The following is a 27362-nucleotide window of genomic DNA, read 5'->3' as shown; positions in this document are numbered from 1 at the left end:
CTCTACTACAGGTACGGCGCCCAGCCTATGTACATCTGGCCCAGGTGCTGTGTGGAGGTTGCATCGCAGATGAGCATGTGGACGAGGTTCTTGGTCGAGTGCCGCACCTCGTCCGAGATGCCCGGGCGGTGCAACTTTCCATCGAGCTTGTCCGAGACGGACTGCAGGGCCTTGCGTGCTCCGGCAGAAGCGCCCGGCTTGTCGGCGGCCTTCCGCGCGCGGCGATCGGTCGCGACCCACTCACCCAGCGGATCGTGGACCATGGCCTGGAGCACGCTCATTAGCGACTCTTTGTTGTCACGTAGGATGCCCATAGTTATCTCTGCAGTGCGACGGAATGCACCTTCGACGCCCGTCACGCCGAGCGCGTCGACCATGTTTTGTGTCAGCCGGAAAGGCACGCGCTCGGGGATCTCGAACGTCGTGCCTTTCTCAAAGAGACAGTTGAGGTCGACGTGCACCGTGTCGCCCGACCCGGCGTCAAAGAGAATATTGTCACCGTGGCGGTCGCCAAGGCCAAGAACAAAGCCGACCATGGACATGACCGCGGCCGTGCGCGCATACGCGGAGCGCGCACGCAGCCATGCGCCGGGCTCGGGGAACGTCTCGAGGAACCAGGCGTGAAAGACTGGGGGGTATCTAGACAGGATCTTTGTCTCAAAGATCGTGCCGGCATTTTTGGGGTTTGTGCGTGCCTCGTCCATGATAGTTTTGAGGTCGCTTGTGTACAATGGAATGTCGAGCGCGGCGTAGTGCTTCGAGAGGATTTGGCGATAGGCAACCGTGTTGGGCACCCATTCAATAAGACCACACTCTTCGTTGAGGATCAGCACCGCGTACGTCCGGATATAGAGCCGGCGGCGACGCGACTCGGAGCTTGCTTGGAGGAGCTTATTGATCATGGCATCAAACTCCATCAGACGCGCGTCCTTACGTAGATCGTCGCGGGGCTTGCACAAAAAGGGGTATCGTGTGCCGTTGCTCGCGTGCACTACAATCTTGCGTGGCTTTTGCAGCGAGTGCATAATCTCAATGGTATCATCAAAGTCTGGGTTAGTCGCACGACGTACTTTCAATGGTAGGCGCATCGCTGGGGAATGGACGGTGCGCCTGGTCCACGGCATTGTTGGGGGGGAGCGTCACCGTCACGGACGACTGTAGCGGAAGCACGATCGGCGTACTCTGCACGGCCGAAACGAGCGCTGGGAAGTGCTTGTTTAAACTCAACGTCGACTCTTTTCCGACGTGGAACTCGCAGAGGTGCAAAAGCTCCGCAGAGAGCTGCTCGAACGCCTCGACAATCAAAGCCACGTCGCGGTACGCACGCTCAGGCACCGACTTGATGCGCTCGACAATCTGGCCGTACCGTTGCTTGCGCTTGCGGTCCTTGGAGTGCGAGCCAGCGATCAGTGCCCACATGCTCTGCTGAGGGTAGGAGAGGAGCACGGCGACAATGATCTCGAGCACAACCTGCCACACGGCCTCATTCTTGTGCACAATACGCGCCACCAGCTGGGGGAATACTGCAAACCACTGGTAGCGCGCCAGGTGGCGCACCGACTTGCGCATCATCTCGTTGATCTTGTCAAACTGGATCTGCGTCTGCCGCGCCTCTTCTGGCGGCGCATCGCTCTCTGCAAGCTCATTACCAGCATCGAGCCAAATCGTAAGCATGCGGGGGAGCGTGCGGTACAGAAACTTGGTGCCGTTTTGCGCAGACTTCATATAGAAGCGGCATACATTCAGCTGCAGCAGCATTTGGTTGCCGACCGTGCCGCCGCTCGGCGAGTCGTAAAAGTGGCCCAGGTAGTACCACACTTTTTCCGAGTCGGGGTCCAGCGCAGTGCACGTCTTGTAATGCTGGATAATCTCATTGTGCTGGAAACGCGCCGTGTCCTCGACCAGGCGCGCATGCAACAGGTGCGCTCGCGCCAGCGCACGACGGTCGGCCGCGCTCGCCTCGGTCCCGCCCGCACCGACGGCGGCATCGCGAGTCTGCAGCGCGTGCGCGAGCTCTTGCAGAGCAGCTTGCACTTGGTCGTTGTGCGCAAGAAGCTTGGCTTTTTGCACAAACGCGTACGGCGCACCACTCTGCAGCGCTTGAAGCACCGCGCTGTACGCCGTCTGAGCATGGCCCGCACGCCGCGCCGTCTTGGCCGTGAGAATCCAGGCCTGCCCGATCTCGGGCTTTGGCGGCGACTGCGCCGCACATGCAAGAAAGGCCGACCGCCGCACGCTTAGCACCGGCTCGCGCGTACGGAACGAAGGAAGTGTCGCACGGAAACGCGCACCAAGCGACTTGTCGAGCACTGCACGCTCGTCGCCAGCGTGGAATACCATCTCGAGCTCATGTAGCATATGCAGCTGCGTCATGGCATCGTACGCATGTGTGTACGGCACGCGACCGGCACCCACGAGAGGGTGGCCGAGTTGCATGCGCGCGTCGTGCACGGCGAGCCCAAACTGGCTTTTGTCGTTCTCGCGCATCGCCAGCAGTGCACGGGCCATGGCAAGCTCGGGCACACTGTGCGAGTTGGCCGCGAGGCTCTTGACGGCGTCCCAGTCAGCAAGAATGCAGGCGCCTTCGATCTGGAACGAGGCAAACTGCGGCTGCCAATCCGGATGCACGCTGAGCACGCCGCGGATGTGCGTACGGAGTGTGTCGTAGTGGCCAAGCGAGCGCAGGCAGCGCAACAGGCCGAGGTGCAGGTGCGCATCGTTCGGGCGCTGCTGGAGCTCGACCTCCCAGCAGCTCTGTGCGTCGGTCCAGCGGCCGGTACTTTCGTGCTCGCGGATCTGGTGCTCGAGCGAAGGCGCAAACACCTTGGTCGAGATACCTTCCATGCCATCTGGATCGTCGAGCTGTGCATAGATCTCGTGCATCGTCTCGTACAGCTCTTGGAGCTGTGTATCGCTCTGAGGCGCCGTCGCGCGCAGCGAGCGGATCCTATACTCGAAGTTGAGGAGCGAGCGGGGGTAGGCGTGGCACTGTAGCGACGCCTGTGCCGTGAGCTCCTGCGAGATGTTATCCATGACGCTTTGCACGTCGCCCAGCGCTTCCTTGAGGCGGCTGCGCTTGCTGCTCTTGGCATGCACGAGCCGCACGCGACGCATCCAGTGGCCGATGTGGTCCATCAGGTGAAAGACGGTCTGTGTCGTGAGCCGGCGGCGCTCGGCAGAGTACCCAGCGGCCGGCGCGACCTGGTCCGTGAGCACGCAGTGGATCTCGTCTAGCACCGCACCCCGCGCCTCGGCCGTGCCAGAAATGAGCGTGTGCAGGGCGAGGTGGGGAAGCAGGTAACGTGCGATCGTCACGTCATGGTCACGTACGACCGACCGAAAGATGGCAAAGAAGGATGCGACCGTGGGATCGCTCACATTGAGCATGAGCTGCAGCACCCATACCTGGATCCAGTCGCGGAACGACGACGAGTGGCGGTATACCGGCGAGGGGCGTCTCCGCTGCTCAGTAAGCTGTACGACGTATTTCGAGTTGAGCAGCGGCATGAGCGTCGGCAGCATCGCTTCGGGGATGGCCTCCCAGCGGCGGCGCACCTTTTCTGGGACGCTGCGTGCGCCTGCGTCGAGGAGCGTCGGGGTGAAGCCACACACCTTGAGCAGCTCTTGAATAGCGTAGGCCAGCGCGGCCTGGTGCTTGGTATCCGACGTCGCGCGGAATGCCGGCACGATCAGGTCGGTGAGCAGGCGTGTCGCAAATGCCACAGTCTCGTCGCTGTTCTCAAAGTTGCTCAACAGCACAAAGAACGGCTCTTCGAGTGGCATCTCGAGACGGTCAGGATCGACTGCGCCGAGGATGCCGAGGCACTCGAGACACATGGCCTGCACAGCCGCGTCCGGCAGCTCGGCACGCCCGGCGACCGCAAGGAGCACACGCACGCACTCGCCAATGAGTTCGTGAAAGACATTGCCCGACGTCCACGCCTCGACGACTGTGCGGCGCTCGCGCAGGAATGTATGTAGCTCGCGCAGACTCTGCACGCACACGGCCGCATTGTCGTGCGCGACACGCGCGAGAATGTGCCGAAAGTGGTCCTCGTCGATCCACACGCGTCGCGCCGAGCGCAGCTGCCTCGCAATGTCGGGGATATCGTCCTCGATTGCATCGAGGCTCGGGACGTGGTCGATGTATGACTCGAGCTCGGTGCCGTGCATCACGATGGTGTACCGCAAAATGGCATCCGCCACCTTTTTCTCTGCACGTCCGAGGCGCGGCCAGACGGCCAGGAGCGCAGCAGCCGTCTGCCCGACAAAAGGCCCCACGTCCTGGTAGCGTAGGACTTGCACAAAGTCGCGCCAGCTCTCGAGCGTCGCGAGCGCCAGCTCCGGCTCGGCGAGCGTGCTATTGAGACACGCAAGGATCTGCGGTGCGACACGCGCCGCCACCGCGCCGATCAGCTGGACAAGCTCTCCGACGCTGCGAGCGGTAATCGCCTTGCGCGCCATGGCGATTTTGCCGTGCACCGCCGAGAGTTCCTCGTTGATCCAAGTAAGAATCGCAAGGACCTCGTCGCGCAAAAAGCCCTGGAGATCCGTATCCTTCCAGCGGCTTGGCGGCGCCGTGACGACCTGGCGAACATATTCGAGGCCCGCAAGCGCCTGCGGCTTCATTTGCGGATCGCCGAGGCGCGCAACAAGATAGCCCAGGACTTCGTGGAGCCGGCTGCGCAGCAAGCTCGCAATCGTCACTGCGCGCGTGCCAAGCAACGAGAGCAGCGCCTCGAGCGCTGCGTCGCGCACCTCGTCGGGCTGCAGGAAAAAGTGCTCAAAAATGTCCGAGGTCTGGTTGAGACACAGTGCCGGGACCGACTGGCCAACGGCGCTGGCGATCGCCCGCAGCGCCTGGGACGCCTCGTCGCGGCGCCCACTCACCATTTGGTGCACGAGATGGGGAAGCGTGTGCTCGAGCGTCGTGTGCAGAAACGTCTGCTGGCTCATGTTGAGCAGGCGCGCGAGCTCGACGAGTCCGTGCGGCGCAGAGTGCATCGCATCGACAGCAATGGGGCTAATCACGTCCAGGTGCTGGCTCAAGAGCTGAAATGTGGTGCATCGCCGGCGCGCCGCGAGCTGCATCGTCTCGGTATAGGCGAGCGCACGCAGGTAGACATGGGGAAGATAGAGGGACCGCACGAGGGCGGCGGCAACCTCGGTAAAGGTCTCGTCGCGGCGCACGCGGCCGAGGCGCGCCATGGTCAAAATACACGACTCTTGAATGCGTGCGTCTCCCGAGGTAAGAAGCGGGGCCGGAATACGCACGAGGCGTACTAGGACTTCTGCCCAGGGGTCGGGGCGTGCGTCGCGTGGCAGTTGTGCGTACTGCTCGACGACAATACTCAGCAGGCGCCCGGCCGCGAGGCGCACGGCACGGTCGGTGTGCGAGAGGTTCGGCGTGATAATACGTGCGAGGGCGTCCATGTCGAGCGCGGCAATTGTCGATGTAGGCGCGTGTACAGCGAGGCGTGCTAGCATGCCGAGTGTGCCTGCGTCGGACGTCGGCCGGAGTGCTGTCGTGAGTGCCTCGCCGGTACACGCCTCGCCCGGCTGAAGCTCGGCGCAGGAAGCGCAGTGGGCACCCAGCGGGCAGCCCGTCTGGGCCTTGTCCGCCCAGTCCTTGGACGGCGCGGCGCGGCGCGGCGCATCTTCCAGAGCCTCGCCGCTCCCCCGCTTTGTCCCGCGCTGCAGAGCGTGGTGCAGTGCCTCGCATTCCTCGCTCGAGGCCCACGGCGGGGCAAATGCGTGCAGCGCCTGTGCTTCGTCCGGCGGTAGGCGCTCGACGGTGAGCACAATGCACAGCAATGCGAGGCAGCAGCGCCGGAATGCGTTGCGCAGCTCCGGGGGCTCGTCGCTTGCGTCGCCCGAGAGGATATGGGTCACGAGTCGGCCGCGCAAGAGGCGCAGGTCCGACACGATGCTCACCGCCTCGGTGTGCTCGCTGTCGAGGAGGCGGTAGAGCGTGCGAAGCGTATCGCTCAGGCGCTCGCAGCTTTGTGTGTATGTCGCCGCGTACGGCCCTGCGCCCGGCTCAGTGTGAAAGTAGGGATCGTCGACCGGGTGGAACAAGAGCGAGAAGGAGGTCGTCGACAGGCGGAGCGCGTGCAAAAAGCACACCGACGACGGCAGCACCGGCAATGCGGCAATCCACGCGTCGTAGCGCAGCAGTGCGAGGTACGGCGCGGCAATATGAGAGACGCCGTGTGCGCCTGTGCCGGGCCTGAGCTCCGACTCCCACTGCGCGATGAGCACGCGTGCACCCAGTTCGACGAGGTCGTGCAGCGCCGAAGGGAACACTGCTGCGAGTTCCGCAGCGACGCGCACACACAGAAACAAGAGGCACGAGGGGGCGCCTGCCGGCAGCGTCGACAGGGGTAGGACGAGCGGTGCGGCGTCGTCATCGCTCCATACGTACGGCTCTGCACCCATAGGTACGGCGCACGGGGCGACGGCAGGCCCTGGTGCGTACGCCTCGGGCGCTGTGCACGACCCCAGCTCGCTGGAGCTTTGGAGGAGCGCCGGGGAGAGTGCAGGTGCCAAGTCGCCCAGTGCGAGTTCGTGCGCATGTGCAAGGGCCTGGGACGCGCACCGTACTGCGTCAAAGAGCAGGTAGCGCACATGCCCCGGCTGGTGAGCCGATTCCAGGCCGAGGTGCAGTGCGGTGCCGAGGAGCTGCATTGTCGCGGCGACCGCCTTGCTGGTCGCTTCTGCGAGCCATTCTGGGTACTGCTGCGCAGCCGTGTGCAAAGACGAGGCGGCGGCAGCGTGTGCGCTGAGCGCCGCGAGCGCGCCAAGGACGCGCGGCACGAGGTACAGGTCGAGCGTCGTGTGCCGCGCGTCCTCGGCCGGTGCCGGGAGCGTATCGAGTGCGCGTGGTGCTGCCACCAGCATGGTGCACAGCATCTGCACCGCGTCTACGTATCCCAGCCCCCTGCTCTCCGAAAGACGCGCTACGTGAGTGGGGCCACGTACCTTGGACTTGGTCGACGGCGGTCGCCTTTGCCACCGGCTCGATGTATTCTCGCACGAGCCGGCGTGCGGCGATCTGTGTCGCGTACTCCCGCGCATCGCCCCCGAGGTCCGCACGCAGCACACCGCTCTCCTGCAGCCAGGCAGGGAGCGATTCGTGCGGCACTTCGCGCATCTCGACGCGTCGCGGTGGTCTTATGTAATCTACGAAGACGGCGCGCGGACGTAGCTCTCTTGGGTGGCGGGGAGGCCTTTGCACGGCCCGGCGAGGCCCGCGTACTCCGGGTCGGACTCGATGTGCGTGAAGTAGGTGAGCTTGTGCTTGGTACCGTTGGCCTCGCGTTCCTTGCGGATGGCGCGCTGCTCGTTCTCGATGCGCGACTTGTCCTTGCTGGCGAGGTCGTAGTTGCCGGTGCGGATGCCCTCGGCGACCGTCTTCCAGACGCGGCGCGACTCGGTCGGTCCCTGCTTCTCGATCGGGGCGACAGTCACCTCCTCACGGGGCACGGCGTTCGAGTCCCAGAACACCGAGTTGGCCGGCAGGAAGGTGCTCTTCTTGACGTGCGACACGCCCGACCACTCGCCGGCGGCCTCGAGGAGCGACGTCGAGCCCTTGGTCACGTTTGCAGTGAACGAGTGCGCCTTTCCGGAGAAGTAGCCCTTGCCGCTGTAGTTGATCGTAGCCAAAAGGCCGGTCGTGGAGTGGATGTAGGACGTGTCGGTGAGTTCAATGTACGGCGAGCCGTACCACAGGCCGTCGATCGTGAGCGTGGGCAGGGTAATCAGGTAGACCTCCTCGCCTTCCGGGCGCTTCAGGCGCAGGGTCGCATGGCCGACCTGCTGCACATGGATCGAGCGGCCGTTGAAGGAGGTCTTTTGGCCGCTGTGGCCCACGACCGAGACGCCCGCCTTGGCGTTCTCGAGGGCGTACGCGGTGATCGGTGGGTGGTGCGACACCTGCTCAGCAGTGAGCGTCGTCTCGCCACGCTCGCCCGACGCGGGCCACGCGCCGAGGAAGAGCTCGCCGAGGATCGGGTTCAGCGGCTTCTTCTCGGAACCCATCGAGGTATTCCGCGAGGTGTATTGGCCCTTGAGCGTCGCAATGAACCAGCGCAGCACAGCTGCCATGCGCTCCTCCGGCGTCTTGCCCTCGATGATCGCAGTGAGCGTGTCGGGCTGCTCGCCCCAATACGACGGGTACTCGGCCAGGGACACGGGCGAGAGAATGAACGAAGGCGCCGTCATCTTGCTCAGGTCGCCAGAGAAGCTCGCAATCGATTTCAGAAACTGCGTTAGCATGCGCACGTACGCTCATCCAGCCGCCGCGCTGCTCGGCGGGCACCGCATCCATCTTGTCCGTCATGGTAACACTGTCCGACCCGCGACATCCCCGGGTGCTGACTAAGGATTAGTCGTTGCACTTTTTTCCCAACGCCATGGTGCGGTCGTATGAGCGGCACGAGCCGACCGCGGCCTTCTCGCTGGTGTGCTCCAATGCCGCCAACGGAGTGCTGGATGCGGATGGGAAAACGGCATTTCTGCCGGCACTCGAAGACGTGCTGGTGTGGGACATGAAACTCGGCGTGGAGCGGGGGGGGTGGCACGAAGTCGGCTTCCGCATCGCCGTCACCGCCATCGCACGCGCCCCATACCCGAATGCAAACAAATTCGCGGTGGGGTACGCAGATGGATCGATCAGGATCTGGGACCAGAACACGGGGGCCGCTTTGCTCACGTTCAACGGACACCAGCGCGCCGTGACAGCGCTCGCATTTGACCCGGCGGGCGTGCAGCTCGCAAGCGGCAGCCAGGATACCAGCGTGATTGTGTGGGACGTCGTCGCAGAGTCGGGCTTGTTCCGCCTCAAGAGCCACCACGAGGCGATCTCCAGCGTCGGTTTTCTCGCAGACACGGAAAACCTCTCGGGGCCGGCGCCGTACCTCTTGACCACCGCGCGCGACGGACTGCTCAAGCTGTGGGATTTACGGCTGCAGCACTGCGTCGAGACAGTCGTCTCGGGTGACGAGCAGCTGTACAGTCTCGCCATCTCGCGGAATACGGACAACGACGGCGACGCGCTGATCGCGACCGGCGGCAGCAACGGCCAGCTGCGCCTGTGGCTCGCGTCGGGCGACGCGCTGCGCACGGGGCTGCGCGCCGACGAGCGCAAGCGCTTCATCGAGGGACAAGGCACGGCGGAAATGCCGGCGGCACAGCGCGTCGCACAGCTCGCATTTAGCACGTCGACCAACGACAGCCTGCTTGCGGCGCTCAGCGGCGACCGCGCCGTGCACATCTTCCGCGTCCGGACCCTGGACGAGGCCCACAAGAAGCAGCAGCGCAAGATGAAGCGCGCGCGCGAAAAGGCCGAGCGCACCGGCGAGACGGATACGACCAGCGCCCCGCCGGTGACGTGGGCGACGCGCATCGAAAACTACGTCACGATCCGCCCTTCGATCGGCCGCGTGCGCAGCTTCTCGTTCCCGACGGGCGGCGCGCTCGACCCTGCGCAGATCGGCGCGCCAATCCCACTGCTCTGCACGCTGACGACCAACTCGGCAGAAATTCATACCATTCCCGCCATCCCGCGCACCAAGGAAGAGAAGCGCGCGACAGAGGCGCAGATTGCCTGTGCGCTCGAGCTGCCGGGGCACCGCAGCGACGTACGTGCGGTGGCGCTGTCGTCGGACGACTCGCTCCTCGCCTCGGTCTGTGGCACGGGGCAGCTCAAGGTGTGGAACGTACGCACCGGACGCTGCATCCGGACGCTGCCTGTTTCTGCCTACGCGCTGTGTGTCACCTGGCTCCCGGGCGACCGCTACGTGCTCGTAGGATGCAAGGACGGCACGCTGCACTCGTTTGATGTGCCGGCCGGCCTCGCAGTCGAGACCCTCGAGGCACACGAGGGGCCGATCTGGAGCTGCGCCATACACCCCAGCGGCTTGAGCGCGGTGACGTGCAGTGCAGACAAGGACGTCAAGTTTTGGGAGTTTGAAATGACCACGCCCGAGGCGGACGGCGACGAGGTGCAAGGGACGCAGCAGCTCTCGCTCGTGCACACCCGCACGCTCAAGGTCGCCGACGACGTGCTCTGCGCGCGTTTCTCGCCCGACGGCAAGCTCCTCGCGATCTCGCTTCTGGACAACACGGTCAAGGTATTCTATGCAGACTCGCTCAAGTTCTTCCTGAGCCTGTACGGCCACAAGCTTCCGGTGCTTGCGCTGGACATCTCCGACGACTCCAAGCTCTGTGTGACGTGCTCCGCGGACAAGAACGTGAAGATCTGGGGCCTCGACTTTGGCGACTGCCACAAGAGTATCTTTGCCCACGACGACTCGATCATGAACGTCGCCTTTGAGCACGGCCAGCAAGGCGGCGGTCTAATGGGCGGCCGCGAAGGTGCGAGCCACCGCTTCTGGACCGTTGGCAAAGATGCACGCGTCAAGTACTGGGACGGTGACCGCTTTGTCGGCGTCCAGACCCTCCTCGGCCACCACAACGAGGTGTGGGCGCTGGCAACCGGCCGCAACGGCCAGCTAGTCGTCACGGCCGGCGCCGACCGCAGTATCCGTGTGTGGGAAAAGACCGACGAGCCCCTCTTCCTCGAGGAAGAGCGCGAGAAGGAGCTCGAGGCAATGTACGAGTCTGCGGCGCCCACCAACGAGGAACTCGGTATCGGTGAGCTCGCCGAGGGTGACGACGCGCCCAAGCCGCAGGTCGCCGAGGCGAGCGCCGTGTCCAAGGCCACGACCGAGTCGCTGATGGCCGGCGAGCGCGTGCTCGACGCGCTGACCACCGCGGACGAGGACCTGCAGCAGCGTGCGGCCGCCGAAAAGGCAGGGCAGCCCGCGAGTGCGATCCCCATCAACCCCGTGATCCAGGCGGCGTTTGGCGACGCGATCGAAGAGGTGGACACGTACAAGTACGTGCTCAAGGTCGTGGAAAAGGTGCCGCCGACGCACCTCGAAGATGCGCTGCTGGTGCTGCCTTTTGATCGCGTCGTGACCCTGTTGCAGTTTCTCGACGTGTGGGTGACCAAGGAGTGGAACGTGTCGCTCTCGGCACGCATCCTCTTCTTCCTCCTGCGCACGCACCACGCGCAGATCGTGTCGAACCGCGTGATGCGCACCGCGCTGCTGCGGCTGCGCACGCACCTGCGCGACGTGCTCGCGAAGCAAAAGACCATGCTCGGCTTCAACCTTGCGGCCCTGCGCTACCTCAAGCAGCAGGAGGTGGCGAACCGCACCGCCGAGCTCCTCGAGCACAGCGAGGTGCCGATCGACGAGCTGTCCGAGGACGTGATCCGCGAAAAGATCGATGCCAAGGCGCAGCGCAAGCGCAAGTTGGTCGTACGATAAATAGCTACCTACTACAAGGGACATGTGGGCGGAGCGACGTCGTCGGAGCGCACCTGCTCGAAACAGGCGACAAGCCGCGAGATGCCGATATAGCCATGGCACATGGCCCATGCATCGGTCCCCTCTTCCAGCGGCTCGTCGCCGACCGGGCGCATGGCCCGCGCGAGGTTCGGGCGAAAGTCGAGGTAGGACGCGTTCGCCTCCTGCTGCACCGCATGGATAGGCACGCCAAGCGGGAGGAGACGGTCCGCATCCTCGCGGCCCTCTGAAGGCAGGGGATATTGCTGCACATGTTGGCTGTGCCAAATGCGTGTCCAGCACACCTTTGGCGCTTTCAGCGTTTCACAGAGGGGGACATTGATCGAGTAGACCTGGACCTGGGCGTCCTTTGCCCATCCGTCCCATAGCTGTTGCAGAATTGATACACAGTATTTGCATGCAAGCGCCGTCACCTCGGTGCACTCCTCCTTGCTCAGTTTCGGCACATTCTCGCGCGGTTCGAGCGTAGGGGGGTTGGACGCAAAGTGGCCGTAGCTGATTGCCACACCACGCACGCCGCCAAGCGACCCCGCAAGTGCCGCACCGAGCGTCCCCGAGGATACCGAGAACGCCGTGCCGGTATTGCGCCCAAAGTTCGGACCGGAAACCACCAGCGTGGCAGGTGGCGCGTCCGGCGTGCCCAGGAGCGCATTCAGCGTAAAGAGGCCAATATTAGTGCACGTAGAAGGCGTCTGCGTCAGCACAGCAACGTACGCCATCCACCAGGACCCACTCGGCAATTTCGCCACGCGCCGTGTCAATCGGGCGGCGATGGTCGCTCCAGCACTGCTCGGTGCCCGGATGCGACCCCTCAAAATTGCCCTTGAGAGGGTAATAACTGGGTCAGAACAGGTACGTACTACCAGTATCGTACTTTGGCATCGTGGACCGTATAGTTTGTGCCACTCCATGATTTCTCTGCGGTGAGCTAGCCAACCTACGCGAGCTGGGGAGGACGACGCGCACTGACCAGCCATGCGCAACTAGCGCTTCATATAGCTGTAAGACATAAGGCGACGACTACTGTAAGATTTATTGACATACAGGCGATGGTGGGCCGTCGTCATTCGAAATCAGGACCTGCGGCTGTGCCATGGTGACCGCCGTGACGTGCATGCACGCTGGGATCGATTCGGCGCACGAGCCTACCACGTGACTTGGGGCGCGGCGCCGGCGAAAAAGGCACCCGACAGCGGGAGAGCGGTAAAAGGGAGGGAGAGCTATCCTGTTCAAGAGATGGGTCGCAATTTCAGGTTATGGATGCAAAGCTAGATCAAAAGCACCAGGGGAGTACATAATAGGCACAACCATGTATGATTGTACGAGACCGAGCAGACAGAGTCTGCTGGAGGTGCGTTGACCAACATCCCACACTTCCAAGGACCACTTTTTCACGTCGAGACCAAGACACGATTAGGCGTGCTTGGACTTGGCGTTACGGAGGCGACGAGCGTAGAACTCCAGCTCGTTGCCCTCGAGGATGTAACCGTCAGCACGGCCCGACTGGCCGGGGCGGCTCGAGATGACGGCGTAGAGGCGACCGGCACCGAACTGCTGCTCGACGATAGGGTCAACCTTGGCGTCCTTGCGGCGCTCAGCGAGCTTGCGCTCGACGTGCTGGCTCCTCTTGACCTCCTCAGTGGGGGGCTGCACACCGGGCACGCGGCGCTTGGTCACCGGCTGGCCGTAGTGCTTCTCGTACGCCTGGCGGAAAGGAGTAGCGTCAATCTGGATAACGGCACCCTTCACGAGCGTGTTGGTACGGACAAGCTCGTTGTTCGAGGCGTTGTACACCACACCCAGGATACGGGTCTTGGCAGTGATGTTCTCCGAGCCCCAGGCAAAGTTGCCGCTCTCGAGACGGAGAGCACGGGGCTTGATGTTGCCACCACGGACGCGGACGTCGTGGATACGCTTGGCACCAATACGCGTGTTAGCGGGCTGGCGACCCAGCTCAAACTGCCTCTTCTTGCGGTAGTAGGCGCGGCGCGCACCGGTAGCCGACCTCTTGTGACGGGAGTCACGAGTAATACCCATATTGAGCCTGAATGGTTAGCAACTGTAAATGAAAATGATTACCGCGTCGTCGCAGCGCAAAAGCATGAAGCGGAAGCACCATGCTGCGTGCTCGACCGGTCAAGTCGACTCACCTTGACGACGAGTGTTCGTGGGTAAAGGCGCAAGCTGGCGGAAGATTGCTTCCTTCAAGCCCCTGGTAATTCACGTGATGTTGAAACTATAATGTCACGTGGATAAGTCGACGTGGCGTTGAAAATCGGGAGATCGGGATACAAGCGTTCGGTCTATACAAGTTACACGCAGAGGCCCTGCTGCGCCGCGGAGGGCACCGGCGCCGGCTTGTCCAGCCAGGCCGGAACGGCTCCTTCAAGCGCCAGGTCAAGATCCAGGTAGTCGTAAGCAGGGAAAACAGGCGCATCCAACACAGTGGAAGGCGCAACAGCCGCGTCAATGTCCAGTTGACTCGGCGGCGTCGTTACAAAAGAGAGGGCATCAGAGCACTGCGACGCGTGGTCAGGCGTCGGCGCAAAAGAGGACAGGAGGAGGTCCATATCCAGCTCGGTATTCACAGAGGCACCTGGCGAAGCGAGTGCTTCTTCAGTGCCATGTGCAGCCGGTCGGAAGGGATCCGAAGCCGGATCCGAAGGACCCGCCGGTGGGACCCAGAGATCGGAGAGCGAGGGGAACAGGATAGGGCTGGCGACGTCGTACGAGTGGCCGTGGAGATCCCCTGAAGAAGCTTCGCCAGGTACGAGTTGCGCAATGCTGCTGCCATTGGTTGCTGCTTCTGCCGGCAACGTGACGGCGTCCAAGACACCACTGGACTCGAGCTCGATTGATGTGTCTGCACCCGCTGCTGGGCCAAGTCGTGCGGTGCACGACTGGTCGCCTCCGCTGCTGGAAGGCAAGTGCTATCATTCGAGCGAGTTTCCAATGGGCTGTGGGACGCCACCGTGCTCGGCGCTGCATCCGGCGCTGCTCTTGCGTGATCCGTACCAGAGTTAGACTTCTCCGTAGAGAACTCACCCGACATCTTCGTCACGACCTCGGCAAGCTCTGTCAAGTTGCCTCGCACGCCGTGCTCTGGCCCACCTTTTTGGGCCTGGACGAGTTGGACGAGCAACTTTTCAAGCGACTGGACCTTGGAGCCGAGGTCATTCACCTGACTCTCCAAGGCTTTGCGTTCTTGTTGTGCCTCCAGTTCGCGCTTCTCTGATGCCAGCTTCTCGGCCCGAAGCTGTTCAACTTCGAGTTCCAGCTGTTCGACATGTGCCTTTTTCTTCTCGCGCGACACTTGTGCGGAATGACGATTGCGTTGTTGCCTCGCCATCAAGCGCGCCTTCTTCTCTTCGTCGGTGGAGCGCGCCACTTTGGGTGGGGGAGTGCTGAGCTCCTCGCTCCCGGACCGTTTCAGGCCCGGGGGACTGGGCGTGGGTGCCACAGCAGCGGCACGCACAAGTAATGTGGGGTCAATCGCCGTGGATACGGTCGTCATACGTCCAATACAACACAGGCTTCCTCCGCACTCTGTGCGCGCCTCACTGGGCTATATAGGCACTAGGAAAGGCCTGCAACCCGTGGGGTGACGTGGAACGTACGGCGCCACAGCCCCCACGTGTTAGTCACGTGAGCACTGCCGTGCACGACCCCGCACCCCGGAGACTTTGTCCGTAACCTTGTGTGGGAGATTCGCTAGCGTGCTAGCGAGGGATTTCTGCCACACTGTTCCGCTCTATCGCCAAGATGGGTCGCGGTGACCCGAAAGGATCGGGTGCAGATGTGACGCGTGAGGACGGCGCAAGCAAGAAGGCGCCGTCGAAACTCGTGGTCACCGAAGAAGATGAGGCCGAGACCTCGGCCAGCACCGCCGAGACGGAAGGCGACGATTCGACCGAATATACCGACGAGACGGGAAGCAAGCGGACGCAGTCTGACAGCGAGACCGCTAGCTCGGAAGAGGACGATGACGACGAGACCGAGACCGAAAGTGTCGTCACGTCCTCGACCCGGACGGACGACGATGACGACGACGACGACGAAGAAGAAGAAGAGGACGACGATGAAGAGGAAGAGGAAGAAGACGAAGAGGAGGAAGAGGACGACGACGAGGAATCGGATGCCTCCTCGACACACACCACAACGACCGAACGCCGGCCCGCCTCGGTCACCGACGCGGGCCTGTCTTCGGCGGCCATCCGTGAGACGCAAAAGACGGTGCCTGTCCACGACAAGAACGATCCTTTAGATCTCGAGGTGGCCAAGGCACTCGTCGCCTCTGCGCCGCGCTCCGACCCGCTCTCACCGTCGGTCGGTGCCGAGTCCATGCTGGAACCGACGACCTATATTCAGAACCCCTTCTCGGAGCAGTCGCCGCCTAAGCCCGACGTCGAGGGACTGACCAAGAGTGCAGATGCGCTCCATGTGGACAAGTCCAAGCCGCCGCTTGGCGCCCGGCAGATGGCTGCTACGGAGAAAGCTGAGCGCATGAACGACTCGGAATACGACCTGATCCTTGCACGGATGGTCGCACAGAACCGCAAGCTGAACCAGGACCCACGTGCGATGCGCCGCAGCGCGCTGGGTATCGGCAAGCTGCGCCAGAGCTTTGAGCGTCTGCAGCAGCGGAATCAGGCCCGCAGCGAGGCGGAAGCCGAAGGACTCGGCGCGGCGAGTACCGAGTTTGGCGTGGGAACCGTGCTGAAAGAAGACGATCCATCTCATGCACATGAGCTCTCGGACGAGGCCGCGGAAAAGATCGACTGGGAATTCTGGGGCGGCCTTATCAACGACTACAGCACGATCCTGGCCACTTCTCCAATCGAGCTGAGCAAGGCAATCTACTCTGGTATCCCCGCAGCGCTGCGTGGTATGATGTGGCAGCTGCTGAGCAGCAGCAAGGACGAGGATCTCGAGGCGCAGTATGCCAAGTATCTCGCCCTGCCGTGTCCCCACGAGCGTGCGATTCGCCGGGATTTGAACCGCACCTTCCCTGGTCAAGAGTACTTCCAGGATGCACGTGGTGTGGGCCAGGAGCATTTGTACAATGTGGTCAAGGCATATTCGCTATATGATCCCGAGTGTGGGTACTGCCAAGGTATGCAATTCATTGTCGGTCCCCTCTTGCTCAACATGCCGGACGAAGAGGCCTTTAGCACGCTGGTGCGGCTCATGCAGAACTACGACCTGCGTGGCCACTTTATCCCCAATATGCCCTCACTCCAGCTGCGCCTGTACCAGTTCGACCGCCTCGTGGAAGAGACGCAGCCGGTGCTGCACCTGCACTTTGTGCGCCGTGGAATCAAGAGCAGCATGTATGCTAGCCAATGGTTCATGACACGTACGTTTGCATTTCTACTGACCCCAGTCTTGTATGTTTTTTCTCTGACAGCAGTTCGTACCGCTTCCCATTGGAAGTGGTGTATCGCATTCTCGACTCCATTTTCGCCGAAGGCATCGAGGCCATGTTCCGCTTCGCGCTGGCTCTCTTGCAAAAGAACGAGGAGAAGCTACTCACCTTGGATTTTGAAGAATGCCTCAACTTCCTCAAGCTCAACCTTGTGGACGCCTACATGGTACGCCTCTCTCCACTCACCCAGACCCAACCCGAGGAGGACGGAGAGAAGAAGGGCGAGCCGCATGTGCGGACCGGCGAGCTGGTCCGCGATGCGTTTGCCGTCAAGATCTCGCCGCACACCCTTGACACGTTTGCGAACGAATTCTTCGATCAGGCCAAGTCGGCCAACGAGCGCACAATCGAGATGGATGCGCTGCGCATGGTCAATCGCAACTTGCGTCTCAAGGTGCAGGCCCTCGAAGAGGAGCTGAACCAGGTCAGCTCGGAGCACGTGGACCTCATCAAGCGTGTCGTCATGTCCAAACTGTCTCAAGAGGAGATGGCCGAGGAACTCGTCCGCTACAAGGTCATGTACGCCGAAGCCGTCCTCCAAAACGAGGTTTCGGGCGGCCGCCAGCCATCGCCCTCCACCTCCATGTCGGTCGATTCGACGTAGCATCTTATATCCCCATACCCCACGCGGTAGGGCCAGCGGGGCGAATTAAGTAAGCCGATCCAGCCGGTTCCATGTGGCTTGACCGAACGGTTAACCGGGTAATATCTCCCCCAGCGTCCATCGTGTACCTGAACCGAGATGGAGGCAAGCAACTCCCCTGTCCTGCATTCGGGATGGGTCCTTAAGAAGAAGAAGAAGAAGATGCAAGGTATGTACTACGGCGCCCTCAGCTAACGCAGGTTACGCCAAGCGTTGGCTGATCTTGTTCCAGGACGGTACACTGTCCTACGCACTGGCCCCCGAGAAGGAGTCGCGTGGCATTATCGACGTTCCCCACGCCAGTGTCAGCTCGGACATCCGCCATGGTATGTGCATTTTGCGGGAGTACTCACACAGGCACCATCCACGTCGACAGTGGCTCGAACGTCTTCCGTACGTATACCCCGGCTTACCCCAAGATTTCAAAATGTTGAGCGACACCGACTTTGACACCTGGCGTAACAAGATGCGCAAGTTCCTGCACGTTGGCAGCGGCCAGGATGCTAGCGTGAGCGACCTGAAGCCGGCCGTGCACAGCATCGACCGTGCGGATGACATCGTCCGCTCTAGCATCCAGACGCTGACCAATGTCCAGGCGGCGCAGCGTATCCCGGAGGTCGGTGCGGTGATCACTGCCCTGCAGGAGCTCGAGACGGAGCACGCCCAGATCCGCCAGACGCTCTCGCGTCGCGGCGACGGCAGCGTTTCTCGCTCCAGCACCCCAGCGAGTGCCGCGGGTGTGGGCGCGGGCGCTGCCGCGGGCGTTGCGGGCGGTGCCGGTGCGGGACTGCTCGCGAGCTCGGCGACGTCGCAGAGTGGAGCCGATGATGGTGACTTCTACGATGCATACGACGACTTTGATGGCGTCGAGTACCAGATCGAGGAGGACACGGGCCGTGCCGGTGAAGAAAATGACGATGACGACCAAGACGAGGGCGGCGAAGACGACAGCGACAACGAGGAGGGCAATGCTCCGGCGGTCGCTGCCGTGCCGACCGGCGCTTCGCAAGGCAAGGCGGTGACCTATCGCAAGGAGCTGCCTGCCCCGGTGTCGGGCGAGGAAGTGTCGCTCTTCAGCATGCTTAAGAAGAACGTGGGCAAGGACCTGTCGACCATTTCCTTCCCTGTGACCTTCAACTGCCCCTTGTCTCTTCTGCAGGCTGCCGCCGAGGAGTACGAGTACGCTCCTGACCTGCTGGAGCGTGCTGCGACCGCCAAGGACAGTATCGACCGTATCTCGCTGGTTGGTGCGTTTGCCGTCAGTGGATACGCGTCGACGGCCCACCGCTCGAGCCGTAAGCCGTTCAACCCGCTGCTAGGTGAGACGTTCGAGTGCGTGCGCACCGACCGTGACCTCTTCTTTGTTGCGGAGAAGGTTGTGCACCGCCCTCCGATCGTTGCCGCCTACGCGCAAGGCAAGGGCTGGAAGGCGACTTCCTGCGGCACCGTCAAGAACAAGTTCTGGGGCAAGTCGCTCGAGCTCATCTCCGAGGGTTGCAACATTGTCGAGCTGGACAGCGGAGATGTGTACAGTATCAGCAAGCCCAGCTCGTTCATGCGCAATCTCCTGGCGGGCAACAAATACCTGGAGCACGTCGGTGAGATGACCGTTGTCAACCTCAAGACTAACGAGCGTCTCGTGATTCAGTTCAAGGAGTCGTCCATGTTTGGTGGTCCCGCCTCACGCAACCACATCACTGGTACGGTGTATGATGCGAACAACTCGGAAACCGCTTCGATCAAGGGCAAGTGGGACGAGCAGGTCGCTCGCCAGGTCGGCAAGGACCACCTGCAGGTGCTCTGGGAGGCGAATTCCATGCCGCCGAACCCTGACAAGTACTATGGCTTCACTTACTTCGCTTTGTCGCTCAATGAGATCACGCCAGACATCAAGAACGTTCTGCCCCCGACCGACTCGCGTCTGCGTCCCGACCAACGTGCGCTGGAGAACGGCGAGGTGGATGATGCAGAGGCGCTCAAGCACACTCTTGAAAATGAGCAGCGCGAGCGCCGCAAGCAGCTCGAGGAGTCAGGCCAGAGCTACAAGCCGCAGTGGTTCCGCCCTAACTCGAAATCGGGCCCTGACGAGCCCGAGTTTGTGTACGGTGGTCCAGACGGCAAAGAATATCACCAGGAACGCCAAAAGGTCGAACAACAACAAGAAAACTGGAACGTGGACGGCGCCAAGATCTTTGAAGTGAATCAGTGACCGTAGACGAAAAGAGCAGCCATACCAAAATTAAGCGTTCGACAATAGGGTAGAGATATTGTAAGACCTGACCTTCATATATTCTTACAGAGATCCAGTATACAACAACTGGCCGGTTAGCACAATTGGTAGTGTGTCTGACTACGAAGGTCCTACGGACCGAGCACATCAGGAGGTTGCGGGTTCGAGCCCCGTGCTGGTCAATCTTTTTTTCACGCCAAATGTATGCCCTCCACATGAAATTAGCTCAGTTCGAACCCCACATTTACAAACGCTAAGTTTTTTGGCCCACTTGAGGAAAATAGGACCAATTTTCTTGGCTGCGATTTCCATGGCTTGTACACTTATCCCGTTGACAGCTATGACTTAATTACGATGGGTTCAAACAGATCACATAGCAAGCCGTGGTTGATATTGTCCCAGTCGAGCTCGGAGCATGTGTACTCATTGGCGTAGAACGCTTCCGACGCATGCATAAAGAACGGGACGAGTGCCGCCGCGGTATCCGCGCGCGCCGTTTGCAGCATCGGGCGCCGCTTGTGCCCCGGCTCGCAGACATACGGCTCCGGTGTCGCGGTACGGTTATGCTCGATCGCAAGATTGCCAATGGCATCCAACAAAGACTCAGCGAGCCATTCCGGCGGAGGATCGATGGCGTCGGGCGTGTCGGTAATAAGCAGCCACTGGTGGATCTGGAAATCTTCCGTTTGTAGCGTGAGCAAGTAATCCACCAATTTCGACGTGCTAAACAGTAGATGCATCGAGTCCGTGTTGTCCTGCGGCAGCTCCGTCTTGGCCATACCAAAGAGGCGCAACAACTCTGTCAAGATAATCGGCCAGAAACCAGTGAGATGCTGCGATGCAAAGCGGCAGAGGAGCACGCGCATACACAGGTAGATTTCGGCCTGTACGAGCTCCGGTGCATTGGAACGCAGAATGTCGACCACCTTTTCTTGGATTTGAGGAAGCTGCGCCAGGAATACATCACGCCCGCCCGCATAGATCGAGTACGACAAGCGCCGAATGCTCACCGCACGCGCCATCAAGTCGGTCTCGCGCGAGGTGAACAGGTTGTTCGTCGGAGTATTGGAGATGCGACCGATCACATCGACGAGGCGATCGCGCTCGGCCGCATATAGCGCCGCGACCATCTCGGCCCACTGCTTCCCAGTTGCCGGTGATAGCGAAAAGAACTTGGGGTCGAGGATCGTGTCAAGCACCAGCGCACGCCACGTCTTGATCGTGCCCGAGACGCGACACATGCTGCTCAACATCTCGAGCACCAACGGGTCCACGTCCATGGACCGTGCACGCGCACGGAATCCAGGCGCGAGGACATAGTACACGAGACTCGTACAGAGTGCCACCACCCTGTCTGTCTCGATCGCAAAGGTGGTAAACGCAGGCAGCACGGCAGCGCTTATGTAGCTGACGACGTACGCCGGAGCCGGCGCTGCAGTCGTCGTTGCAGTGCTTGCATCCTCCGGGGTATCCATGCCCGACAGTGCGTCACTGTCCTTGGCATTGCGGCGCGCTGCCGAGATATCGAGCGCGCGTGCATAGAGCGAAATCACTTGTTCGCACAGACGCACAAATGTGTCTTGCACGTCACGGCGCGTCCTGCGGTCCTCGTAGGCGCGAGAGAGCGCGAGGGGCGTGCCAACCGTTGTAACAATGCGCAGCGTGTGGTAGATCAGCGCCTTGTTTGCCGCATGATTGCTCGAGATGTTCTTTGCAAGAAGCGAAATCAGCGGCCAGACCTGGACAATGGCCGTCGTGTCGAGGCCGTTGAGGTACTGCTCGAGGAAGCGGAAGAGGACCAGCTCGCCGACCAACGTCCGCGCGGTGCTCTTTTTGCGCTCATTGGTCTGTGCCGTGCGTGAGAGGATCGCGTCACTGAGCGATGAGACAAGCACCTGCGGACTGGACGTGAGGCATTCAAGCAGTGCCACCGTTTCGCGATTGACGATTCGCGTGCGTGCATCGTCCGAGTCTTGGAATGCACGGATCCACCAGTTCTCAATGACCGCCTCCACGGCCGACGTGGTTTGCATGCGGTACAGGCGCTCCAAGCTGGCCGTGCTGCGCTTGTACACGTTCGGCAGGAAGTGCGCATCGAGGCCTTTGGAGATGACCCACGCGTATTCGAGCGTGTGCACGACTTGAGACGCAGTCCGCAGCACCGGCGAAGGATTGACAGCCGGCGTACCGGATGCCGTGTCGCTCGTAAAGACGCTCGAGATGTTGCCGAGGAAGCCAGTCGATGCGGTGAGCTCGAGATCGGCAAGGCGTTCGGCCTCGATCAGCTGCCCGCTCGACATGGCCTGGAGCAGCGCATGCTCAACAACACTGATTAACTGCGCGATCTCGAGCTCGGTAGCAGGCGTGCGCTGCGGATGGACTGTGCGTGCAGGCACAAAAGCCTGGCGCCACTCGGCGTCGCCGCACTGTGCTGCAAGCATGTCGAGTGCTTCGGCAAGCAGCTCGCACACAGCTGCGCACAGCGGGAGCAGGAGCTCATTCACGGAATCGCGCGCAAGCGGCAAAATACGGTGCACAAACTCGGTCCACGCAAAAAACGCCGCATCATTAGGCGTCGACTGCAGACCGCGCTTGATGAGCTCGGTAAAGAGCACACTCGTGTCGTCGTCAAGCGTATCGGACCGCTTCTGCACGACCTCGAGGAGCGTGCGGAGCACAGCGATCTGCGTTGCGCCGTTGCGCCGGTACAAAGCAATGAGCAATATCTCGACGAGGTGGTGCTGCACATCGGTACACCAGGCGCGATCTAACGTGTCTGCAGCGAGGATCTGCTGCAGCAGCGACAGCGCGAGGGCATGCGTCACCTCATTGCCTTCCGCGAGCCAATCCTTGGCAGGCGGTGCGGAGCGCAGGAGGACGACGAGGTGTGCAGTCAAAGCATCAATCGCCATCGCATCGCCACGCGGCATATCGCGCGCCGATGCCACGAGATGGGCACCGCCGACGTCCAGTAAGGACGTAAGCGTGGCAAGGTAGTAGTTCTGTTCGTCCTGATCGAATGGTTCCGCGTAAACATAGGCCTGCAGCGCCTGCTCCGCCACGGTGACTGTCTGCGGCGTGCGCTCGGCGTGGATGCTGAGCAGGCGGTCGAGCACCATGGAAAAGAGCGTGTCATAGGAGCCGAGATAGGTGCGCAGCCACATCGCACAGTCGCTCCGTTCTTGAATGCTGTGCGAGCGTAGCTGATCAAGCACAATGAGCATCGGCGCAGTGAGCTCCTGCGCGTGGCTGGATCCCTCACCGAGGCGCCACAGCGTGCCGAGCGCATGCAGCGCTTCGCCACGCGTTGTGCGCTCCAAAATACGCGAGCACAGAATGCTTGTCGCATAGTCGTTCTGCGACATGCTCTTCACCGCCCAGAACAAATCGGCGGCCTCGGCGTGGTGCGCAAACTCGCTCGGCTGCAGATATGCAAGCAAGGGCAGCAGGGTAGACTCGTACGATTCAAACAGGTCGAAGCGGAACGAGCCCGGCACAGCGTCGCTCAGCGACATCCCCATGGCGACCTTGAGCAGGAGCGCGTACTCGGCAAAAGATGTCGGCTTCGACAGGTGCGCAAACGTTTTCACGTCCCATGCCTGTGCGTCAAAGGCACCGAGGGTCGTAGGCGGCGCCTCATCCGACGACGCGTTCAGCACGCCGCGCGCAGCATCCAGGCGCTCCAGTGTGGCAACCAGCAGCGAGAAGCACCGCGTAGAGATCATACGGCGCTCCTCCTTGCTCCAAGATGACGCGGGGCCGAGCGTGAGGCCGATGCGCAGCAGCGTCTCGACCAGGTGCGTCACTTGACCTTGGTCCTGTAACGTCGCGGCATGATCCAGCGCGCCGCCGTCGACGTACACGTACGTCGCGGCATACCCCAGCGGTTTCTGAACCGACTGTGTGTCCTGGACGTAGACGCGTGGCGGTAGTGCTTCCTGGAGCGTTTCGAGCAGCGCCAGCACGTTGAGCACGAGAGGTGCGCCGATGCGTTTACTCTCAATACCTCTTTGCACCATATCCACTAGGGCGAGGTAAAGAATCGGGAGGTGCACCGCGACCGCATCCTCGTCGTGGTGGTCAAACACCACGAGGATCTCGTGAAAGAGTTGGATGGCCGAGCCACACCGCTTTGCAACATCGCTTGTCTCTTGCTGCAGCTCGTCACGCAGCGCCAAGAACAGCTGCTGGTACAGCACAAAGGTGTCCACAGCCTCAAAGAGCATCTGGGCCGTAGGAAAGAGCTCCGAACTCGGGTTGAGATGGGTATCATGGACAAGTGCATGGAACGCGTCGAGGATAATTGCACGCAGCAGCGGCTGACCGACAGCACTCTTGTCCATGAGCGAGACAAGGATTTTGTACGGCCGCTGGACTGCCGCAGCGTCCGATGGTTTGACCTGCATAGCGGTGCGCAGCGCGCTTGTCGCGTAAGGAAGAGCGTGCTGTACAAAGTAGGCCTGTTGCGTGTCCTCGTCGTCATTTGCGCCCAGGAGCCACGCGTACAAGCGGCGATTCAGACTAATATCACGGCGCAGCACGGCACTAATCGCGGCGTCGATCAGCAGCACACGGTCGCCCGGGGCAACTTCCGAAAAAGCCTGCGAGGCGAGCGGCAGATGGCTCACCAAAAAGTCGAGCGCATTGCGGCGCACAAGCAGAGAATCGTCACCGAGCGTGTGCATGAAGCCACGCACCAAGAGCCCGGGGCGCAGGCTCGTGAGGGGAATGCCTTCGTCCTCGACGATATCGACCGACGTCTCACTCTGATCAATTGAGACCTCCGGATCGGCCTTGGACCCTTTGAGCTTAGGCATGCGTCGCGCAAGATAGTTCAAGGCACTCAGGCGGATTGGCTGCGAAGAGATCAAAACCAGCCACGTTGTCTGCAAAAAGAATTCGCGGCCAACCGACGTCGCGATCTGGTCCAGCAGACCAACGACGCGGTCGAAAAACTCGCCCGACTCTTCCTCGAGGCCAGGTAGCAACGATAGGAGCAATGCACGCGTAACGGGACGCAGGTCTGCGCCGAGCGGCACATAGTACTGATCGAGGAGATGCAGCACGGCTGGGCGCACTGACGTCGCTGCGTTCTGGAAAAAAGGCAGCAAGCCCGGCGTCCACACCGGCAGGTCGCGGCGCAGTCCCTCGACGCCAATCACCGAAAATATGTGGCTGTACACGTCCAGTGCACGCGTATGCACGCCAGACGGCAACGCAGGGTTCAAGCACTGCGACAAGCGCTTCGCCACGATGAGCTTGTGCGGAATTGCATTGAACTTGGGCGCGCTCTGCAGCGTCTTCAATAGACGCGACAAAAACGAGATAAAATCAGCCCATTCGCCCACGTTCTCGAAACGCGACAGGGCCTTGTCGACATTCGTCTGGTGTCGCTTAAAGGTGGCGTCGCTTTGAAGCGCTTTTTCGCTCTGCTCCGCCCACCGCTTCTGCTCATGCTTTGCGGCCGCACTGCGCCATGCATCCGATGTGCTTCCCACATCACTGATGGCCGCGTGCGTCGCAACCTTTCGCGACACGAGCGCGTCCGGATTCCAGCCAGGCATGGAGGCAGCGGGTGTATGCTTAGTCAGCAAAATCGGGGTCGTGCTCTCAACGCCATGTCGCGGTCGCTGCGCTCGCGTCCGACGACGCTGTATGCGAAGGATGAGCATGTGGCTGGCATGTCGATGCCTACGGGCGTACGGAACTACTCGCACCCGCGGCCTATGAAGAAGCCCGTGCCAAATGAGGCGGATGCCGAGGACAAGGTGCGGAATCGTCTGTCGATGCGCTATGCGTCCGGAGCGACGGCCGTCCCTGGCTCGTACTCCGGCAACCTGAGCATGCTTGCGCCGATTGCAGGAGTTCCAGAGGAGGAAGAGGGAGAGCCGGCAGCGGAGCAGGCGCCTCCCGAACCTCTTGCGTACTTGCAGGCGACGCCCGGCAAGACCAATGCGCCGCTGCCTGCGCTGCCGGTCGCCTCGCCAAATGTACCGCCGTCCGAGGCATGGGAAGCCTTTTCGCGCACGCCGCAGGTGGATATGGGCGCGTTTGCACAGGACAATTTCGACGCGCGCGCATTTGTCTCGACGCAGCTGCAGCAGCAGAACGAGACAGGACTGCGTAGCCTCAAGGACACGCTCACCACGGCGCAAAACTCGACACAGAAGCAGCTCAAGACGCAGGTATTCAAGAACTACTCCGAGTTTATTACGATCAGTAAGGAGATTGCGACACTCGAAAACGATATGCTCGAGTTCAAGGACCTCCTTTCGGAATGGAAGCAGCTTCCGCAGCAGCTCCAGATTGACGATCCGATCGGCGACAATGGGCGGCCGTGGGGCGGAGACGTTGTCGCAGGCGCACTCAAAGGCAACCGCAGCTCGCTGGTCGATCTGGAACAAATTTACAAAGCGCAGATTGCAGCGCTGTGGGAAAACATCGAGGGTTCGCAAAAGTTTGTGCCTTACGTGCCTGGACGTCATCTGATTGCGGAAACGAGCCAATTTGTCGAGGTGAATGCGGCGACATACAAACCCAAGCAGGCAGTCGCCCTCTTTTTGCTCGACGATCTCCTGCTGATTGCCGTGCAGCGCAAGCGGCATTACGGCAGCAAGGTCCACCTTGTAGCGGAGCAGTGCTTTGGTCTCTCTGAGATTGTCGTTGTCGATCTCAAAGACGGCAAGGAGCTCAAGAATGCGCTCAAGATCAAACGGGGCAAGGAGGTGTTTGTCTACCGCACAGAAAAGGCCCAGGACAAGCGCGCGCTGCTGAATGCGTTCCGCCGTGTCGGCGAGGACCTAGGCAACAAGATGAAACGCGAGCGCAAGTCGCGCACCGACCCGAAGCGCCCCGAAGCACTCGCCGACTCGATGGACTTTACGCCGGGCGCCATGCCGGGCGACGGCGAAAAGCAGGAGCGGTCTCCCGAGCAGCCCGACCTTGCGCCGTGGCTCAACGGCGTGATTGACGAGCTCGCCGTTCACATTGCTTTGCGCGAGTGGGAAGAAGCCGTGGCGCTCGTCGAGGAGGGTAAGCGTCGACTCGCCAACCGGCCTGTATCCGAAGGGCCGCTCTATCTCCTTGTGGAAAACTTCAACTCGTGCGCCAGTGAGCTGGTGAACGCGATCAGTGCAGAGCTCGTGTCGCCTTATCAGCGCAAGGCGACCGTCGTGCTCGATGCGAGTCTGCTGCTGCGCCTCGACAAAGGCCGCGAGGCACGCGATTTGCTGCTTACGGCGCGCACCGAGCTCCTCCGTCGGCGCACGCGCCAGATCAAGTACGAGGGTGATGTTAGCCTGTACATTTCTGAGCTCGCGATGCTCTACTTTACGCTCATCAAAAACACGGGCGATTGGTACATGACCGCCTTCAAAGACTACAAAATGGCTTCGGGTACGTGTCTCTACTTACGCAGGCTTTGTCCAGTGGGCCTCGGACCAGGTACGCTCCTATGCCGAGACGTTCCGCCGCCAGGTCTATGGCGTGGACCAGGACCCCGGCGTGATCCAGGAGGCGAAGGAGATTACGATGAACTGCGCTCAGATCCTGAACGACGTCGGGCTGCAGCTCACTTTCCTACTCGAGTACGTTCTTTTCCTGACCCAGCGACCTGCTCCGGCCCGACGAAGAAACAGGGCCCGTGCCGTCGCTCACCGTGACCGGCGTCGAGGCGCGGTAGTTGTACAT

General features: G+C 61.5%; 9 protein-coding genes and 1 non-coding gene across 10 annotated transcripts; 5 read left to right on the top strand and 5 right to left on the bottom strand.

The window, feature by feature from the left end:
* Positions 1–5: 5 nt before the first annotated feature.
* On the bottom strand, positions 6–7153 carry MJAP1_002262 (non-specific serine/threonine protein kinase; the record flags this gene model as incomplete). The annotated part of the gene is made up of 3 exons (XM_060266204.1): positions 6–1048; positions 1071–6923; positions 6982–7153. 3 exons carry the CDS (start codon positions 7151–7153, stop codon positions 6–8), a joined length of 7068 nt encoding a protein of 2355 aa, XP_060122187.1.
* A 29-nt stretch (positions 7154–7182) lies between these two features.
* Positions 7183–8341, bottom strand: KES1 (Oxysterol binding protein; the record flags this gene model as incomplete). The annotated part of the gene is made up of 2 exons (XM_060266203.1): positions 7183–8265; positions 8288–8341. The coding sequence occupies 2 exons, from the start codon at positions 8339–8341 to the stop codon at positions 7183–7185; spliced, it is 1137 nt and encodes a 378-aa protein (XP_060122186.1).
* Positions 8342–8414: 73 nt separating this feature from the next.
* DIP2 (beta transducin) lies at positions 8415–11336 on the top strand (the record flags this gene model as incomplete). Its single annotated transcript, XM_060266202.1, has 1 exon — positions 8415–11336. One exon carries the CDS (start codon positions 8415–8417, stop codon positions 11334–11336), a length of 2922 nt encoding a protein of 973 aa, XP_060122185.1.
* An 11-nt stretch (positions 11337–11347) lies between these two features.
* Positions 11348–12257, bottom strand: MJAP1_002259 (uncharacterized protein; the record flags this gene model as incomplete). Its single annotated transcript, XM_060266201.1, has 3 exons — positions 11348–12067; positions 12090–12213; positions 12250–12257. 3 exons carry the CDS (start codon positions 12255–12257, stop codon positions 11348–11350), a joined length of 852 nt encoding a protein of 283 aa, XP_060122184.1.
* A 531-nt stretch (positions 12258–12788) lies between these two features.
* Positions 12789–13412, bottom strand: RPS8A (ribosomal protein S8A; the record flags this gene model as incomplete). Its single annotated transcript, XM_060266200.1, has 1 exon — positions 12789–13412. The coding sequence occupies one exon, from the start codon at positions 13410–13412 to the stop codon at positions 12789–12791; it is 624 nt and encodes a 207-aa protein (XP_060122183.1).
* A 1725-nt stretch (positions 13413–15137) lies between these two features.
* On the top strand, positions 15138–17404 carry GYP5 (GTPase-activating protein; the record flags this gene model as incomplete). Its single annotated transcript, XM_060266199.1, has 3 exons — positions 15138–16735; positions 16786–16966; positions 16991–17404. The coding sequence occupies 3 exons, from the start codon at positions 15138–15140 to the stop codon at positions 17402–17404; spliced, it is 2193 nt and encodes a 730-aa protein (XP_060122182.1).
* A 138-nt stretch (positions 17405–17542) lies between these two features.
* Positions 17543–19652, top strand: OSH3 (Oxysterol-binding protein 3; the record flags this gene model as incomplete). Its single annotated transcript, XM_060266198.1, has 4 exons — positions 17543–17612; positions 17644–17769; positions 17801–17836; positions 17863–19652. 4 exons carry the CDS (start codon positions 17543–17545, stop codon positions 19650–19652), a joined length of 2022 nt encoding a protein of 673 aa, XP_060122181.1.
* Positions 19653–19762: 110 nt separating this feature from the next.
* On the top strand, positions 19763–19855 carry MJAP1_002255. Its single transcript has one exon. It is a non-coding gene; the product is annotated as a tRNA-Arg (tRNA).
* Positions 19856–20011: 156 nt separating this feature from the next.
* On the bottom strand, positions 20012–25237 carry MJAP1_002254 (uncharacterized protein; the record flags this gene model as incomplete). Its single annotated transcript, XM_060266197.1, has 1 exon — positions 20012–25237. The coding sequence occupies one exon, from the start codon at positions 25235–25237 to the stop codon at positions 20012–20014; it is 5226 nt and encodes a 1741-aa protein (XP_060122180.1).
* A 54-nt stretch (positions 25238–25291) lies between these two features.
* Positions 25292–27354, top strand: EXO84 (exocyst complex component exo84; the record flags this gene model as incomplete). Its single annotated transcript, XM_060266196.1, has 3 exons — positions 25292–27068; positions 27091–27259; positions 27282–27354. 3 exons carry the CDS (start codon positions 25292–25294, stop codon positions 27352–27354), a joined length of 2019 nt encoding a protein of 672 aa, XP_060122179.1.
* Positions 27355–27362: the final 8 nt, after the last annotated feature.

The sequence above is a fragment of the Malassezia japonica genome, chromosome 3 (assembly GCF_029542785.1).
Source record: "Malassezia japonica chromosome 3, complete sequence".
Lineage (NCBI taxonomy): Eukaryota > Fungi > Basidiomycota > Malasseziomycetes > Malasseziales > Malasseziaceae > Malassezia > Malassezia japonica.
The sequence above is the reverse complement of the archived record's forward strand: the minus strand, read 5'-3'. Positions and strand labels throughout refer to the sequence as shown.